Source organism: Mytilus edulis, chromosome 3, assembly GCF_963676685.1.
Source record: "Mytilus edulis chromosome 3, xbMytEdul2.2, whole genome shotgun sequence".
NCBI classification, from domain to species: Eukaryota; Metazoa; Mollusca; class Bivalvia; order Mytilida; family Mytilidae; genus Mytilus; species Mytilus edulis.
Window position 1 is genome coordinate 46,935,729 of NC_092346.1, and position 20,472 is coordinate 46,956,200.

At 34.1% G+C, this 20,472-nt stretch overlaps 1 protein-coding gene across 2 annotated transcripts; it reads right to left on the reverse strand.

The window, feature by feature from the left end:
* Positions 1-1,802: 1,802 nt before the first annotated feature.
* Positions 1,803-20,002, reverse strand: LOC139516652 (uncharacterized). 2 transcript variants are annotated; one of them, XM_071306869.1, is made up of 8 exons: positions 19,820-20,002; positions 16,784-16,905; positions 14,668-14,825; positions 10,142-10,250; positions 9,643-9,706; positions 4,938-5,138; positions 2,830-2,966; positions 1,803-2,087 (listed from the first exon to the last, which is right to left on the reverse strand). In XM_071306869.1, exons 1-8 carry the CDS (start codon positions 19,863-19,865, stop codon positions 1,857-1,859), a joined length of 1,068 nt encoding a protein of 355 aa, XP_071162970.1. In that variant the 5' UTR covers positions 19,866-20,002; the 3' UTR covers positions 1,803-1,856. The 2 variants fall into 2 exon arrangements, with proteins under 2 accessions (XP_071162970.1, XP_071162971.1); XM_071306870.1 differs by lacking the exon at positions 16,784-16,905 and having other exon boundaries at positions 19,820-19,990.
* Between the last annotated feature and the right edge of the window lie 470 nt (positions 20,003-20,472).

Sequence of the window (20,472 nt, forward strand, 5' to 3'; positions counted from 1 at the left end):
TTCAGTGTCCAGTGCATATTTAATAAGTAATGCCTTTATCAATCAGTTGTAATGTAATGTGCTTAACATTTGTATCAACGACCTCATAGCCTTAGCGCATACGGAAAGAGATGTTAGATTAATTTCCTTAGTAATTCAAGCTGTAGCAAGAACAAGCAGTGAATGCTTATTTAGACATCCTTCTTTTTTTTCAACATAAACAACGTATATATTTTTTAACATCTGTTACATGTTTGGCTTTCTTCACTATTTTGCTCTGAGCGTCACTGGTGAGTCTTGTGTAGACGAAATGCACGTATGGTGTAACAAATTATAAGCCTGGTACCTCTGATAACTATAAACATGTCGAAATGTCCTATTGTAATGTTTATTTGTGTATTTCTCTGTCCTAAATGTTCTTCAATTTATTTGTACTGTAGTCCTGTCATGTACTGCTGTTATTTTAGTGTTATATTTAACATTGCCATAAAAGGGCGATGTTTGACTAGCTGCATTACCAGGTTCATCCCACCATTTTTTTCTTAGAATGTCCTGTACCAAGCAAAAACTAGAGACTCTAAGGAGCCTGTGTCGCTCACCTTGGTCTATGTGCATGTCATAAACGATTTTTTGTTTACAAAATTCACAAAATTTATGAAAATTATTAAAAATTGGCTATAAAGGGCAATAACTCCTTAAAGGGTAAACTGACCATTTTGATCATGTTGACCTATTTGTACAAATTAATTTCAGCAGATTTGCTTTAAATGCTTTGGTTTCTGAGATTTTAGCCAAAAACTGCATTTTACCCTATGTACTATTTTTAGCCATGTCGGCCATCTTAGTTCGCAAGCAGGGTCATCGGACACATTTTTTTAACTAGATACCCTAATGATAATTGTGGACAACTTTGGTTAGATTTGTCTTAGCAGTTTCAGAGGAGAAGATTGTTGTAAAATATAACAAAAATTTACGAAAAGTTGATAAAAAATGACTTTAAAGGGCAATAACTCCTGAAGGGTTCAACTGACCATTTTGCTCATGTTGACTTTTTTGTAGATCTTACTTTGCTGAACATTATTGCTGTTTACAGTTTATCTCTATCTATACTAATATTCAAGATAATAACCAAAAAACGGCAAAATGTCCTTAAAATAAACAATCATTGAGCAGCAACCCAACAACGGGTTGTCCTATTCATCTAAAAAAGGACAGATAGATTTTGACCTGATGACCAATTTAACTTTGTCAGATTTGCTCTCAATGCTTTTGTTTCAGAGATATAAGCCAAAATCTATATTTTACTCCTATGTTCTGTTTTTAGCCATTGCGACCATCTTGGTTGGTTGGCCCGGTCATCGGACACATTTTTTAAACTAGATACCCCAATGAAGATTGTGGCCAAGTTTGGTTAAATTTGACCCAATAGTTTCAGAGGAGAAGATTTTTGTAAAAGTTAACGGACACAACGGACGCCAAGTGATGAGTAAAGCTCACTTGGCCCTATGGGCCAGGTGAGCTAAAAAAAAAAGGACAGTTATTATCTTATAGTTCGTTTCTCTGAGTGTTGCATTGTCATTTTTGTTGTTGCACTTAAGTGATTCTGTTGTTTCGTTGTTGTCCACTTAAAGTTGATGTGCTTATCTTAGTTTTAGTTTGTAGCCCGGATTTTTTTTCTTTCACAATGTTTCAATCGACTTATGACTTTCGATACTACTGATGCCTTTTTTCATACACATTTTGAGAACTGTTTTCAGATATAAACATTTGTATATTTGGTTGTATTTGATAACATGTATATATTAAAAGAGTTAATGATCAAAAGTATTAAAACAATATATTTAAAAAAAATGTAAGAACGATTTTTTTAAGCAAAGTCAGATAATCACACAATTTTTAGTCGAAAGTTTCGAATTACATTGGTTTCTACATCTAGATAATTGAAATCTAAATTCATCCCCAATATTGCTAATAGGTACGTTGATACCCACAAATGTACCCTCATCTCCTTCCAGTTTCATACATCGATTTGTAGACCACTCTTTCATAACAAGAAATGCATTCAACTGAGCTGGAATCAGTTCAAATTCTGATGATTTGCTAATCTCCTGAAAACAATCATACGTTTAAGTACATTCTATCAATAGATAAATGACGATGAAATTTTTAAAGCTGTTCAGATAATTTAGTTATTCTGTGTTTTTAACATATTTTAAAAGGACTGAGCTGCTTGTATTTCATAGACGATTAAAACCAGCTCTATTCTTATAATATTATTCCTTACTTAACAAGAAGAAAATCTTAAAATATAAGAAATAAAAAAGGACAGACTGACATGCAATTGAAAACAGCACAAATATCTTAAATTTTAAACTGATAATGGAAAGTTATCGTTCTATCGCAATCATTGCATTTGAATCATAGGATTTAAAATGTTGCTCTGTTCAGCATTTCGACAAGTTCCCTTACTAGGGATTGGTAAATGATTTGACACACCGGTCTCAAATTTGATCTAACCACGACAACACAATGATGTAAGTTATACAGCAATTTTTTATAACATCATATTGATGCATCACAACTTAAACTTCTGAATTCGATGATATGTTCTTACCATCTTATTTCGTTAATCAATACAATTTAATCAATATTGAGACATTTGTCGAGTTTTGAATTTTAATTTTGCGTTCAATTATTAAAGAATCCCTTCTACTATGGTTTATCTGTATCAGTGCATCGAGACATGTTCGATAATACAACAAAAGATGCGTAATATAATTGAAAAGGTAAAGAATTTAGGACTTGAGATAAAAATAATTCTGAAGTTTAATTAAACCATTATATAATTACATCAACAAGACCAAGGGTGCCATCATCTGGTACGTGAAGATATTTCTTTTCTTTGTTTTTAAATATTGTTGAATAGCGCCTGATGTAAAAAGCAATCATTTCTTTACTTTCGATTCTTCTTTCTTCCAGAAAACGACCTATAAAATAATTGAACATTTATCAACTATGTCAAGACAACATATACTATAACACAATGCATTTGAACGGTGGATTAGTTTCATATCTCACTAGTGTCACCCTTGGGAAATAGTTTTAGTATGTGCTTCATTTCAGATTTGATGTATAGTTTTGTGTTAACCTTGAACACAGATAGTAGTAATATTTCGCAGCTCTAAGATGGAAAAAAAACCGGTATCTATTAAATCACTCGCAGAATATGATTGGGCTTTCCGGAATATACTCGTTGTGTTTTGTGACACATCACCTTCTACCAAAAATATAAAATACACATGTAAAAGTTTTCATACATTGACTTAAACTGCCCTCTTTTTTTCAGAACGAAGAAATGTAGTTTGTTATTTTTGTACCAAAATAAACATTTTCCGTGAATAAACGAATTAGTGGCGCATGCATGATTTTTAATTTTAGTTTCTTGTGTTTAATTTGGAGTTAAGTATGATGTCCATTATTACTGAACTAGTATAGATATTTGGTCAGGAGCCAGCTGAAGGACGCCTCCGGGTGCGGGAGTTTTTCCCAGCATTGAAGACCCATTGGTGGCCTCGGCTGCTGTCTGCTCTATGGTAGGGCCGTTGTCGCCTTGACACATCCCTTATTTCCATTCTCAATTTTAATAATCAGGGTTATTTGTGCGAACCCCTTAAACCCACCGAAAAAAAATATGTAAAGTTATATTTATATTAACATAATCTTTTCAAACTTTAACCAGTGAGCAGTGTCAATATTTTTACTATATAGAATACTCGTAAGCGTTGCAAGTAAACAAATGTGAATAGATTACAATTAAACAAAATGATTTAGAAGATCTGCATCCAATACTAATTGTTCCAAATAAAAAAGTTAAAATTCTATATAAATAACAAACAGCTGAAAGGTTGCAAAAGCAGATGCAACCTTTAGAAACATTGTCAACCGAGGCGATGCTATGGTTTACAATGATTATTCAGGGTGATTCAACACTTCACAAGAGACCAAAATGACACAGAATTTTAACAACTATAGGTTACCGTACGGCCTTAACAATGAGCAAAGTCCATACCGCTTAGTCAGCTTTAAAAGGCCACGAAATGATGATGTAAAACAATTCAATCGAGAAAACTAACGGCCTTATTTATGTACAAAAAATGAACGAAAAACAAATATCTAACACATCAACAAACGACAACCACTGAATTACAGTTTCCTGACTTGGGACAGACAAATACATTCAGAATGTGGCGGGGTTAAACATGTTAGCAATATTTCATGTTAGCGGAAGCTAGTGTGTTCATTTATTGTACATTGACTACAAGTACAAGGGAGGGTTCAAATTTCACGAAACTCCGCCGCATTTTTGTGCCTGTCAGAATTCAGTAGACTTTATTTTCAGTCGACATCATATTTTTTGCTTTAAAAAGACTTAAAACAAACAAAATGTATTTAGGAATATCCCGTGTTTGAATAGAATTCATATCAAACAGTTTTTTAAGGTGCCTTTTTATCTTCAAATACTTACATCGATTAGTTCAAGTACGTACGTACATGAAAAGATAAACTGGACAAAACGCAAACCATCAACAAAACGTTTAAAACATTTCAGCTGGGATTTTATCATTGATATATATTAAGAACTGTACTTGTGCTGTTCGTCCAAAACAATCTACGTGTGCTTCTCATGTAGTTTGTATACTTTCGTTTAACTAATATTATGTATGTATGCACATATGGAAAAACAAAGAACGAACCAAATGCATTTGTACTATGTATATGTTTAAAGTTTGAACAGAAATACCGAACTTTGTGAAAAATTCAAAACGGAAAGTCCCTATTCAAAACGCATCAATAAATAAGAAACTTTTAAATGTAAAATGTAAAATCAATTCATTTTGGAATAAAGGAAAATGAATATAATTCCAAATCTGGTAACTGAAGTATAGTGTTATACTTACATTCAGCAAAATCGCATGGCTTTTTCCATGGTTCAGTTGACGATAGTTCCTTAAAAACAATACGATTTCTCTGAATTTCCAAGTGTTGCATAAACAAATTTGTCAATTGTTTATTGAAAACAACAACGCGAAACTGATCCTTGATCCAATCTGGTGTCACTGGATAAGTAGAAGCATCAATAAAACGTGCACGAATTATTTCTGAAATTGGAAAACAAAAAGCATTTAATGAATCAAAATAACCATAGTTGAATTATATTTACAATTTATTATCCTACATGAAGATATAAGGTGTGGTATGAGTGCCAATGAGACAACTCTCAATCCAAGTCACAATTTGTAAAAGAAAAACGATGTTTGATTTTGTGTTTGATTTTGTCTTCGCACTGTTTCGATTTGAATGCCACTGCTGAGTCTAATATATATACCTTTTCAGAAACTACCCCTTAATCATGGGGTCACATGCAGGCAGAGTACCTACAAATGCGCCTAGTAACATATACAAATTATACAATGAAATAACACAAAGGACAATATCATAGTTAAAAATTGATACTCTTTTAAACAAGTCAACTTCTATGTTATAGATATTTCTTATCTTTTGAAGTTTTGCGGTGTTTCATAAATTATACATACATTTATATCAATTCACGTGTATGAAGACTAATATGTGTGTGAAAATTTCTATATGATTTTAATTTCTGAAAATTAAACTGAACTCTAGAACAGACCTTTTCCGAACTTCGGCCGGGTTTATTTTGGTGGGAATTCGGGATTTACACGAATTGGAATTCAAGAAAACATTATTAACTTTTCGGGATTCGGGAAACAAATGCTTTTTCTTCGGCATTTCCGTATTTAACTTTTTTTTTCTTCCTGAAATTCGGGATGACATCTCTTCTTTCTCTCTTCAGCAGAAAATGTTAAGTGAAACTAGAGGCTCTTAAGAGCCTGTGTCGCTCACCTTGATATATGTGCATATCAAACAAAGGACACAGATGGATTCATGACAAATGGTGTTTTGCTGATGGTCATGTGTTTGTAGATCTAACTTTACTGAACATCCTTGGTGCTTAAAACTTTCTCTAATTGTAATGAACTTGTCCCTTTAGTTACAAAGGAAAATATTTTGTAAAAATGTACAAAAATTACCAAATTAATGAAAATTGTTAAAAATTTACTATAAAGGGCAATAACTCCTTAAATGGTCAACTGACCATTATGTTCATGTTGTAGATCTTACTTTGCTGAACATTATTGCTGTTTACAGTCTGTCTCTATCTATAATATTATTCAAGATAATAACCAAAAACGGCAAAATTTCCTTAAAATTACCAATTCAGGGGCAGCAACCCAACAACCGGTTGTCCGATTCATCTGAAAATTTCAGGGCAGATAGATCTTGACTTGATGAACAATTACAACTATGCAAGATTGCTATAAATGCTTTGGTTTTAGAGTTATAAGCCAAAATCTACATGTTACCCCATATGTTCTATTTCTAGCCATGGCGGCCATCTTGGTTGATTGGCCTGGTCACCAGACACATTTTTAAAACTAGATACCCCAATGATGATTGTGACCAAGTTTAATTAAATTCGGCCCAGAAGTTTCAGAGGAGAAGATTTTTTGTAAAAGTTATCTACGACGGACGACGACGACGGACGCCAAGTGATGAGAATTAGAAAAACTATTCTGTATGATAAATTTAATTTGTTAAATATTTGCAATTCTTAAAAAAAAAACAAAAAAAAAAAAACAGCTGGGTTTTTTGGAATTTCTTCGAATAACTAAAAAAAAAGAGGGATGTACACGACTTTCCAAACTTAATATAAAATTAACTACGTTACTCAAAACTTTCAATACTGAAATAACACGAGATATCGATGTATTTTTTTTATCATTCCAGTTTGATATAGGCGTGGCTATCCATCACTTTTATTCTATCCACTGTCCTTTGTGATAAAGATTGGCGTGCGACGGTAAACGAAACATTGTAATTTATATAATGACATTGTCATAGTTTTAGGACACAGTTACTTCAACATCAAAAGGTAATGTACTTTATTATAGAAGCCTTGGACTTCTAGCTCAAAATAAAATTGATTTCGACAAGTTGCTTGCAACCGCTGAGGAGACGTTGAGTGTAGTTAAACATGATTTCAAATTGTTCACGATTAAATTCAGATGTTGACGATATAACTTTAAAAATAAATGAGCTCATTGAGCTGGGAATAGTATACATGTACCTAACATGTTCCTGTATAGAGTAAACAGGTGCTATTTAATTTTAACGGTCAAACATATAGTAGCCTCGTTAAGTGTGTATGTGTGTGTGGCGAGAGAGGAAAGGTTGTAAAGCAAGCCAACATTTGAAAACACTATAAGGTAAATTATTCAAATGGGGCGTGCCTCCTGCCCCTCCTACCTCTTAAAACTAATCCTCCCTCGGCAAATTTAAACCTTAACAGTTACATGTGTTTCATGTAGCTGTAGGTACCAGTATTGTATTACAACTCCAGTTTCCGGTGCATGTCAAACATTGTCAAAACATGGAGGGAATAATAATAGTCCATTTTTTTCTGAATTTTTTTCTGGACTCAATTTTTTCTGTTTGATTATAGGTTTATGCTGAATTGAAACATATATATAGATTCAAAAAAAATCTTGCACGTCTTTGGGGATATCAATCCAGGAAAGTGGAAGGATATCATGTTTACTGGAAGTGGTGTGGCCTAGTAAAACAGCAAACAGAAAGTAGAAAAAAAATGTTTTGACTTCAGGGTTACGTAACTTTTCATTCTTCGTGGCATGACTAAATCACAATTTCACATTAGTACATACATGATATGAACATGATTTTTTTTTCTATGTAGCATTTTTTATTTTATTTTATTTTCAAAGATGAGCTGTTTGGCATGTAAGCCTATGGAGCAGTCAATTACAAGACTGCAACTTGTACAGTGGCGCCTATGGATATACAATCCAAGTTTACATTTTAATAACCGAAAATAAACTTAATTTGCAGTATAATATATATGTAAATCTTAACAGATTTATATATATGTTCTAAACTTTAATTTATTTGTTAATTCTTGGAGCGAATCTTGGTTGATTTTAAATATAGGACATTGTACAGGTGAAGGTTAAGTAAAACATAACAACTTTTGTTTGCTTGAATAGTTATCAAAGGTACCATGATTATAATTTAGTATATATAATTTAACGATGTCCGCCATACAGCACAACCGTGTGCGATAAATGTTCGAATTACCTAGTTCCTGAGGGCATCTCCGAAGGATATACGATTGAAAGATTCGTGCTCATTTAGCGATTTATTCATATAATGGAGCATGCGCTCGAAGATATCATATAAGTTACAATTGATATGGTAGGCAATGAATCATTTATCATCTTTATCTAAACGCTTACCTATCATCACAACCAAAGTATAATGGAGATACGGCTCTAGTATTGCATAGAAAATTATAAGCAATGTATCGTTGAGGAGTTTTGTTTATGCACTATTATTATTGTTTGATGTCACGTCGAAGTCTAACAGAGTCGTTGTAATCACAAGCCAGGTTCGAGTTATATGTGACACAAAAAAGAGGCAAAAGACACCAGAGATACATTTAAACTTAAATGTCGAAAATAAACTCCATGGCTTAAATAGAAAAAAAAAAAGACAAACAGTAGGTACACAAAACAGAACAAAGAAAACTAAAGAATGAGCAACACGAACCACGCCAAAACCAGGGGGGATCTCAGTAACTCCGGAAAGGCGAGCCCATGTAACACCCGTCGTGTTGCTCATGTAAATATAAATACAGTTATAAGTCTAATTCGTTAGGTCACATTCGGGGAAAGGGGATTTTGGTGACGACAATAGGAACATATCCGCTAAGATCTGTGAAACGGACATTTTCTCTTACGGTCAACCAACTCGTGGTGGCGTCTGTAAAATTTACAAAAGGACTATTTCAAATTCACAACTTGAAACTTTTTGTTTAATAGCTTCTGCGTGAGCATCAATCCTCTATCAAAGAAAATTATGTTATGAAATACATGGCCAATCAACTTGGATATATATACTCTGTATGCAGGCTGCTGAAATTTTGCTATTTAGAAATGGAAAGTTAACAAAGAAACGTGCTCCGGGAATTATAGATTGATAAAGACTTTATTTGACTGTTTTGTGCCGCATTAACGTATTCGTGATCGGAATAAAAATGAACATTTCACATATTATGTTTATGTCAATTATGCATTGAGTTTATCAAGAATTAAGCATCAAAACAAAACGACAAAAGAAAATAAATATTAATACTGCACATCATATTTCTGTGGTAATAATTCTTTAGGTAGTAGCTGGTACTTTTTTTCGTTTGAATTGTTTCACATTTTTTTCTGTTGTGGCCCTTTCAACTGCTTATACTGTTTGTGTATGTGTTATATCATTGTTGATTTAGACAGTGGTATAAAGTTTCTTAAATAAAGGTAACAGTAGTATACCGATGTTCAAAACTCATAAATCGATAGACAAAAACAAATCCGGGTCATAAACCAAAACCGAGGGAAACGCATTAAATACAAGAAAATTGCGACACAACATTAAAATGTAACACACACAGAAACGAACTAAAGTCTTACGTTTTGTGGACTCATATACAAACATACCACATCACTTTATCTTATAACTTACCTCCAGAACAATATAAGCAAAACTTTACAACTGTGACGGAGTTTGTAGAGGGTCTCCAGTAAGTCTAAAAATACATATAATTTATACATTAAATATATGGTGATAACTGTGTGGAAAACCATTTCCATTTCATTATAGATTGTAATGTTTACAACAATCACAAAAAATAATTATGTCTACTATGAAAAGATCATCGTTTAAATAGTTAATATGTCAGCACCGATAAAAACTGTTAAATATATGTTGCAGACAAAAAGAGAAAAAATCTGTGTATATGGAAATGTTCGATAACATTTCTCTTGTTTGTATTACCATTGACATTACAAGCTGTTTAGAGTGACATAAAGACCCAAAGGGTCATGTATTCTAATTTTTTTATATATATATTTCACTGTATTATATAATATTTTGTAAAAAACACATGTCCCTTTAACTTATATTATATACAAAGGTGCTAAGTGAGAAGCGACATATAAAATAATTGTAAAAATAAAAGTACCATGGTTGTATTCTTTTTCACAGGTATTTCTTCTAAGAGTTCCACGACGTCCTTATTATGCAGTATTGTAACATCTTCATCGTTTATAGCAAGAAGTTGATCCCCATTACTGCAATTAAAACAAACTATCAAGAAAAAGAAGAATCGAAGTATTTGTTTTCTACTAGTACTTTCCACAATAGACCACAAGACACAGAAATTAACATTTATAGGTCACTATTTCATTTGATAAAGAGAGTATCGAAAGAGGGCAGTATCTACTTATGTAAAGAGAGGTTCAAAAATGGATTAAACATTACACTTTAAGCCCCAGTCACAACATATCGAACGATTTTTTGTCGTGGAAGATCTATAAAATAGTTGTCGTGGCGCTGTCGTTCAAAATGTTAAAAAAAATATTTCAAATGGTCACATCAGCTACGACATGTCCACGATGGTTCCACGATGGGCAAAAGACAGAAAAAAAGAATTGTAATTGAATTTCGTGGGTATGTCGCAAGTCTGTCGTGTGACAGTCGTGCGATAATCGTACGACAATCGTGAGTTGTTTGGGTCTATTTTTGGTTTTTCATGTCATAGGAGCGAGTGTTACTGTCGTACTACTGTCGTGCTACTGTGTTGCGACTCTCAACAAAAGCTCTTGAAACATGCCAGACTCCATTCGCATGAATCCAACGAAATCAACGGCAGATTCCCGATCCAACTCTACATCAGTGTACTATACTGCCCAAATATCAGGCGCCGTTCGATTCATGGCCTAATCCACCAAAGTCGGGCGTTCCGCTGGTTCCTATACTGTTCACGGGCTCGGATTAACGCGAACAGGACCATAGTTTGCTCTTGTTGTAGTCCGACAAGGCGCCTTTTCAGTAGGGTTAAGCATAATCGTTCTGATTTAATAACCATCCTGTTTAAATGGTAGACGGTATGTTTTTCCAAAATTCATTCCCGCCGAATTGTAGTCTTCTAAATACAACGGAAATATGATGCACGACGAAGTACCACTGTCGTACGACAGACAACTAATGTTGTGCGATCATCGTACGAAATTTGGTATTCGTGAGACAATCGTACGACTGTATCACGAGTGTTTTGTAACAGTCGTGAGATTGTCGTACGACAGCCGTGCGATGATTGTTTGATTAAAATGCATTATATTGATACCCATGACAATGTGTTTATCGCACGACGATTGTAAGACACTTTCACGACAGACACAAGACAGTGACACGATTAAAAGTCTTAGAGCAAAAAAGGTGCATGTCCGCTTTTCGTCCCACGACACACGACAGCGCCACGATGCACAAGATATCGTGCGACTGTCTTGCGATTGTCGTACGACGACCACAGAAGACCTGCGATTTGACCAAATTTCATGTCGTGGTGCTGTATAGATGTGTCGTAGGTTCGTTGTGACCAGGGCTTAATCAGTGTGAATGAGGTTCAACTTTCAGGAGCATTGCATCAAATTACCATCAAGTTCATCCCTTCTAAAGGTAGCAGGTGTCTCCCCGTTTAGAAAAGCCACTACGTATACATTGGGTGAAAGAGAGAACACTCAGAAATTAACCAAATTTGCTTTATCTCATAGATAATAAAAAAAAAATGAACTCAAATATGAAGTTTTGTAAATGTGTCATTAAGCTTGATAGAATCCTGGGCCTTAAATATGATGACTCAGCATAAATTCACAGTTTACTGTATGCATAGTTTATTTAAAGTCCTGAATACAAAATTAATTCATAATGTTTGCTTATATGTAAGTTAAATTGTTAGTAAGTGCTTATATTTACTCTTCGCAGTCATTGAAACTCATAGATCCTTCCTGAATATTATTATGGGGTATTTGTGTCTTGTCGTTAACCCAAATGTAAGCCGTTACACCTAGATATGCTTTTTTGTCACCATGGCATAAAAAATACAAGCTAGAAATACAAAAATATCTCAACTACAATTACAATAGTGTGTTCTATCCTGAATATGTACTAAATATTCCAAATTGCTAGAAACAGTAGAATAGTTTAGAAAATTTGAGGCCACAGGGGCAAAAAATATAGAAAATGGCCTACTCCCTTGGTCATAAAACAAATAATTTAACTTGTAAATGCTATGCTTTTATGATTTTAAAGTTCTTTATATAGAAAACAATTACTATGCTTGGAAGTTATGCAAAATTCAGATGTACGTAGTCAACTCTATAATATTTTAAGTGAATTTATATCTCTGACTGGTATCTGCATACATAAAACTATTGCAAATATGGCTTTGTTTGAACACTTCTAGTATAAATATTAGCTAAATTGTGTCAGATATATGGTAACAAATGATACTGTTGTGACAAGAATTCTAAATTGACCATTTGAGGCAGAAAATGTGAACTTAAATTGACAAATAGGCATACAGTAAGATGTGGACTGCGGACAGATGCAGGAATGGATACTTTATATAATCTTGAATGTTGTAATGATTTACTGCTTAACATAACATTTATAGTATTCTGATATGCTTTCAATATGTTATCAAAACAGTTTTAAACAGGTTCTAGGCATTTTATATCAGAAAATATGGAAATAGGGTAAGCTGGCAATAATTAAAGTCTTGTTTTCAAATTCTTAAAAAAAAAAATGAAACAGGGGAAGGGGTATGAAATGTACAGTTAAGAAAAACTTAGAGTATACACAGTGATGTCTTTAAGGCTATAATTCTGATAAATGAGTATTAATGTGAGAAAAAACTGAGTTTAAAGAGTTTTCTATTTGAATAAATGATTATATAGGTTGCACTTTGTAAACACAGCTGTTTCTCAAACCACGCCTCTTTTGGGGAGATCTAGAATATTCATAGAAAACTAATTTTGTTTCATACAGGTTCCCAGGTATGCTCTCCGTGTTTCATCTCACAGAGACATAACTTGGGAATGTTACCAGTAAATACACATGTGCATATTGTTTATATTGAAATATGTGGCAACCTTTCATTAGAGGTAGGGGTAGTTAAGAAAATTAATGTAAGTTTACTACTCTGAGAAGTTCAGCATGTTCAGGGCATATAAACGTTGAAAATATGCCGCACAGCCCTATATTTTGACTTTTGAGAAAAAATGTAGTCCATATGAACTTTCAATTCTAGGATAAGATTTTTTTTTCAAAACTTCATAGTAAAAGTGGTACAGTTTTAGCCGTAGAAGAAGTTCCGATGGGAAATTGGATTGTCAATATTTACAGATATGCAAACTACAACTGACTGTTCATCATGATCAAACTGCTGATCACATATATTTTCGTCATAAAATAGGAACCTTAGCGAGAAAATTGTTATGAACATATGACATATGTTTTGACAAATGGACAAACGAAAAAACGTTTTATTTTTAACCGGATTTTTGTGACAAAAATGTCGGTTATTGATTTGGGGATGAACGGCGGGCGGCCGGGCGGTCGGGCGGCAATCAAATGTTGTCCGTGCATTAACTCATGAACCATTCAATCAAAGCTTTTAAAATTTTAATATGTTATTACTGACAACTATACGAAGGTCAAGTTTAATAATGTCGATTTTGACTTTTACCGTTCAGGAGTTATGGTTCTTGAAAGATTGAAAAATGGAGTTTCCAGTTGTGTCCGTGCATTTACCCATGAACTGTTCTACCAAAGCTTCCCAAATTTTAATATGTTGTTACTGATGACAGAATGGAGGTCAAGTTCAATAATGACGATTTTGACTTTTACCGATCAGGAGTTATGGTTCTTGAAAGATTGAAAAATGGAGTTTCCAGTCGTGTCCGTGCATTTATGCATGAACTGTTCTCCGAAATTTTAATATGCTGTTACTGATGACAAAATGGAGGTCAAGTTCAATAATGACGATTTTGACTTTTACCGATCAGGAGTTATGGTTCTTGAAAGATTGAAAAATGGTGTTTCCCGTCGTGTCCGTGCATTTTCTCCTGAACCATTCAACCAAAGCTTTTGAAATTTTAATATGTTGTTACTGATGACAAAATAGAGGTCAAGTTCAATAATGACAATTTTGACTTTTACCGTTCAGGAGTTATGGTTCTTGAAAGATCATAAAATGGCGTTTCCATTCACGTTGTTGCATTTACTCATGAACCATTCAATCTAAGCTTTTCAAATTTTAATATGTTGATACTGATGACAAAATGGAGGTCAAATTCGATATTGACGATTTTCACTTTCACCATTCATCAGTAATGGTTCTTGTGATATTGCCAGGACACAAATAAATGTTAATAAATCCGGTTTGCTGTCGTTGTGACAGCCTCTTGTTCTCGTTGTGTATTGTTGTCGATACTTGACTTTTTCACACATTTGCTTTCCCACAGAAGTCCACGTGACATATCCATTCTGTGTTGATAATCCTGATACTTTTGATAACTATTGATACCACAGTAAGAAATCTAACGATCAAGCATTCATCCTATTATGGAAAAAATTGGAAGTTTTTATAATTCGATGAAAAATTAATTTTAATATTCAAAATTTTATAATGTTTAAGTACACTACCTTATTTGCAGTGTTGAAGTCGTTGTCGAGTCAAACATAAATATGTGCTGAAATCCATGATTTTCGTTGTACCGTGTTTCTATCTTTCCGTGCAACCACTGAACTGTATTGATTTCTGTTTGTTCAATTCCAGAATCTGCAATTCCTGCAGTACGTTCCTAAATATATAATATAAACAATGTGTATCCGTGTCTTCATATACAAACTATATGCTATGTAAAAGCAGTAACTAAGAACCGCGAAAATCTGTATTGATTTAAAATCAGAACATGCATGTTTAATAAGAGTATTATTTCTGTTCTGACTTTAAATCAATGCATACTTGACTTTTTCACACATTTGCTTTCCAACAGAAGTCCACGTGACATATCCATTCTGTGTTGATAATCCTGATACCTTTGATAACTATTGATACTACAGTAAGAAATCTAACGATTAATCATTCATCCTATTATGGAACAAATTGGAAGTTATGAAAAATATTAATTATGCTCTTACAGAGTAATTACAATCAACATATTCAGTTAAAGATAAAAATCTGATAATAATTTCAGTTTTCGTCTGTAAATTTGATTTTCCTTAATGTTGACAAAAATGAAACTGATTTAAGTGTATCTGTGGTATCATTTATATTTAGTTGATAGGAAGTTTAACTTCTATAAAAACGTAAAAGAAGTAACAGACAAAAGAGGGACGAAAGATAGATAGGTTGAAAATAAACTGACAAAGTCATTGCTAAAAATTAAAAAACATGCCGACAATAGTAAAGAATACCTAACATCGACTCTGCTCCGCATGTGACACCTGTCATGTTGCTTATGTTCTTACAAATCCGGTAAAAAGTTTACTTCGGTATGTCAAATTCGTGAACTTGAAAGGGTATTGTAGTTACGACATAGGGAACATATCCGACATAATCTGTGAAACGGTTATTCCAAAACGGTCAAACATCTCTTGATGGCGACCGTGAAATTTACGAAGGGATATATTCAATTTAACCATTTGGAACTCTTGGTTTAATAGCTTTCTTTTGAGCAACAAACTTCTATCACGGAAATCATGATAGAAAATATAAGCCCTGGAATATCGTATAAATTAGAAGATGAATACTCAATATGCAGGCGCTGCTGGAATATAACTACACAGAAATAAAAGTTCACAATTGGGAAGGTGAAATCATTTCTTTTGTCGTAGATTTTTTCATTGTCAATTTCTAGATGTAAGTAAAGATGTGAGGCAGGCTTAACTATATCTTTAGTATCCTTTATATCAAGTTCGATGGGATAGATTCGTTCAACATAGTCACCAAATTTTGTATTATTTAGTGAGAGATTATCATTCATATAGCGGAACGTAGAGTTAAAGGATATTTCTCGCGTCTTAATCTTTCATCTTAATGAGTTCCTGTATGAAGTTAGCCTCATAATAATAAAGAAAAAAGTCGGCAAGAAGAGGGACATAATTGGTTTCCATAGGAATTCCGATAGTCTGTTGAAAAACACGTCCTCCAAACGCAACAAATATGTTGTCAATCAAGAAATACAGCATTTTGATAATGTCAGTTTCAGAGATTTTTTTGTTTGAAGCAGAGTGATTCTTTACAAAGTAAGATTTATCCCTCCCCAAGACAAAATACTTGTATCACCGTTCGTCGTTCTCTTTTAATGAAACAAAGTAATGCCAACTCTTTCAATTTGTCTTATAGTCTTACAAGTCAAATATTTTAATACTATTGCAAAATGAAAGAGTGTGCGATTGTATGTACTCTAAAAGATCTTTGGATTTTTTTAGTATCCACATCTGATTCACACCACCTCTAGAATAGACAGTTTCGCAATAACTTTGGCCCGGCTTTGATTGCTGAAAAGATGTTAATAATCAAAAAAGAGGTGTCGTGGAGAACTGTGAAGACCCAGCAACATACCGTTGTTAGTAAGGACACTTATGTAGTTTAGGTATCCAATACAGTGATGGAAGATACAGTTCTTCGTCTTTGATTGAAATTCCAAAGGAACATAAAACAGACTTACACATGTATGATTATCCAGGATTTCCTCTTTGGTAAGTGATCATCTAACCTGTCTATGGTGATATAAACAAGCATTTAAATGTTTACCTCTAATGAACTTTCAGTTGTTTTGTTCTTAAAACTCGATGCATGCTCCTCGTTTTGATCTTGATCTTGCCTACAGTTATTTTTATCACTGTCTCTTGGATTAGATGTGCCGGTTTGATTGTCTGAATTTAAAGAAGCATATTCTTTAATGGTTATTTTTTTTTTATATTCATAGTAACTGTTGACCGAATGACAGCAAGCAGTACACGTATAGATGTGTAGTGAGTAGACAATAGTGATGTGGTCAACCTAAAAGATCGATGTGAAAGTTTCAATGAAATCCAAGTATATTTAAAAAATGGTTGTGGATATGATTATACCTGCGTCACACATCAGCGAATACACATCAGCGTATACACATCAGCGTATAGCTGATGTGTGACGACTTAAAAACAAACTTAAGGTCGTTCGACTTAAACTAAAACGTATGCGGGTGTGTTTGTAACAAACACCCAACAATTGAACGTCCAAGATACAACCGGGACGCGTCTCATATACGTCCAAGAAACTTTTTTTCTTCGTAGCGTGCATTCCATCTACGTTAGACAAACGCCAGGCATACGCCAAAGTCCGTATACGTTAGTTGCAAGCCAGAGAAACGCTAAGAAATCGTTAAACGCGCGTTGCATAAGTTTGAAGTACGTCGAAAGGTATACGCTTGGCGAACGCTATAACTCCAGGAAATTTTTATGCAACATTAAAATTTTCATCCAGCTCAAGCGTTTGCCAAGCGTATACCTGTACACTACACGCACTTAATACATACGCTACAAACGCGTTGAAAGTGCTACAGATAAGTTTCAGATATGTTAAGGGCACATTATATACGCTTCAAGCTCGTTCAACTTTAACTAAAACGTATGCGGGTGTGTTTGTAATGCCGGCGTCACACATTGGCGTATAGACCAGCGTGCACCAGACGTACAGAGAAAATTTACAAAGTTTGAAACGTTAGTTGCACGCCAGAGGAACGCTAAGCAATCGTTAAACGCGCATTGCATAAGTTTGAAGTACGTCGAAAGGTATACGCTTGGCGAACGCTATAACTCCAGGAAATTTTTATGCAACATCAAAATTTTCATCCAGCTCAAGCGTTTGCCAAGCGTATACCTGTACACTACACGCACTTAATACATACGCTACAAACGCGTTGAAAGTGCTACAGATAAGTTTCAGATATGTTAAGGGCACATTATATACGCTTCAAGCTCGTTCAACTTTTACTTAAACGTATGCGGGTGTGTTTGTAATGCCGGCGTCACACATTGGCGTATAGACCAGCGTGCACCAGACGTACAGAGAAAATTTACAAAGTTTGTAAACGCTAGTTGCACGCCAGAGGAACGCTAAGCAATCGTTAAACGCGCATTGCATAAGTTTGAAGTACGTCGAAATGCAAAGGTATACGTTTGGGAAACGCTTTAACTCTATGAAATTTTTAAGCAGCTTCAAAAATTTCATCAAGCTCAAGCGTGTGTCTATCGTATACCTATACGCTACACGCACGTAATACATACGCTACAAGCGCGTTTTAAGCGCAACAGATAAGTTTAAGACATGTTTAGGGCACGTTGTATACGCTTCAAGATCGTTCGACACTAACTTTAACGTATGCGGGTGTGTTTGTCACAAAAAAAACCCATAATAAAACATCCCAGACACGCCGAAAGCACGGATTATCGCCCCAGAAATTACTGAGACGCGTCTCAAATACGTTCAAGAGACTTTCTTTTCCATCGTAGCGTGCATTCCATCTACGTTAGAAAAACACTAGGCATACGCCAACATACGTTACTTGAACGCCCGATAAACGCCAAGGTACGCTTCTCGTACGCCCAATACACGCTTATAGCTCGTTGTGTACACGATACAGATATGAATGACAAGTTGAATGCATCCAAATTTTCATAGTATGTCACATCCAGTTGCATACGAACATAGGTCGAAAAATATATTTCCTTGAATTTTGACAGTTGTAGGTAGATAATTCTACATTTCATTGCAGTAACACATTTCTGGATCATAAACATATATCTTGGGTATTTCAAAGCACCATTATTTTTTTATTTGAGGTTTCTATAGAATATTTTTGAAACTTGCGGTTACTAAAGCTTGCACACAGATGAAAAAGAGGTGAACATTTGATTGGTTAACTTCCAGTAATGATTAATTTATTATATGCAATGAAATCTTATGTGATTTTTTTCCCCATATAGTACTCGACAGGATAAATTTTACTCATGCCAAGTATTTCTTTATTTGAAACAAAGATAAATTCTGCACAATTTTTTGAAAAGTTCAAATTTAACAAGACTAATAGGGGAAAATCAATGGTGGTATTACACCAGAATACGTTTTTGATACGCCACGTTTGCGTTTTATACGTTCACCGAGCGCTTAAACTATACCAGGCGTATGCAGCAAACACGACCGGCATACGAAATTAAAAATCCAAGTAAATGTCGATCGATCTTGAGGCGTATACAACGTGCCCTAAAGTGTCTCCGACGTATCTGTAGCGTTTTGCAACGCGCTTGTAACGTATATAGTACATGCGAGTAGCGACAGGTATACGCTTCAAAAACGCTACAGATAGATGAAAATGTGAGCGTGTATAAAACAATCCTCGAGTTATAGTGTCACCAAGCGTATAATTCTGTATACCGACGTACTTCAAACTTGTGCAACGCGCGTTTAACGATTTCTTAGCGTTTCCCTTGCGTGCACCTAAAGTATACGGAATTAGTTAATTTTCTCTGTACGTCTGGTGCAAGTCGGCCTATACGCCAATGTGTGACGCCGGCAACAATGTAGACGAAACGCACGATTAACATATTAAATTATAAGCCTGCAGGTACCTTTGCTAACTATTGTAGACAAGCGAGCAAACAAATGGACCACACTACTTTTAGAAAGTAGGATGTTTATGTTAACCATGTATTGCCTCTTTCAAAAATACGTATTGCTTTAATTACATTGTTGCTTATATATTATATATGTATTTCGTCATGATATTGGTGATTTAACTGTACTTACCGTTTGCAACAGAAAAATCCTCATTTTCTTCCATTTTAATGTCCATTTTAAGATCTCTGTCTTTGGTTTTCTTTACCACCACGAATATAAAAAAAATCTAAATGCTAACTATCACTTATTCGTCTATATACATAATTTGAATATCGAAAAAGGAAAAAAGGAAACAACTTGTGTCTGGTAAATATCACTTATTCGTCTATATATAACACATAACATCCTGTCCCTCAAGTTACACGTACTAAATACTTGACATATTCTAATTTTATCGTTCTTAGGTGAAAAGAGACAGGTACATGTACCAAATATAATTTATAGATAAAATTTGTTTTAAAGGTGATTTCCATTTTCTTGTCATAATAATTCTTCATCTACATCCTTGAGTGTACAAAAACAAAAGTAAAAACTATCATCTTCTATCATGTGTAGAACAACCACTTCGTGACAAGTTTTTCTCATATTGAATTTTTATAATTTTGATGAATATCTTTTGTGGTGTTCAAATCCTTTTTGCACGTTTAATTCTATAGATATAAGGTACATGTCATCATTGTGTGCGTCTTTAATTCTGAGAATTAAAGAGGATATGTCCGGTTTATAATTCAATGTGTCATATATCTGACAAATCTTTGCCATAAGAATGTTTTACAGAATTT

Bases quoted from the DNA above. Each gene is read 5' to 3' on its own strand.
- LOC139516652 (XM_071306869.1), bottom strand. From the start codon at position 19,865: ATGGACATTAAAATGGAAGAAAATGAGGATTTTTCTGTTGCAAACG. The intron at 2,967-4,937 runs GTAAGTATAACA...ATTATTTTATAG, and splicing joins GCCATGCGATTTTGCTGAAT to GTCGTTTTCTGGAAGAAAGA. The intron at 2,088-2,829 runs GTAATTATATAA...GATTGTTTTCAG, and splicing joins GCACCCTTGGTCTTGTTGAT to GAGATTAGCAAATCATCAGA.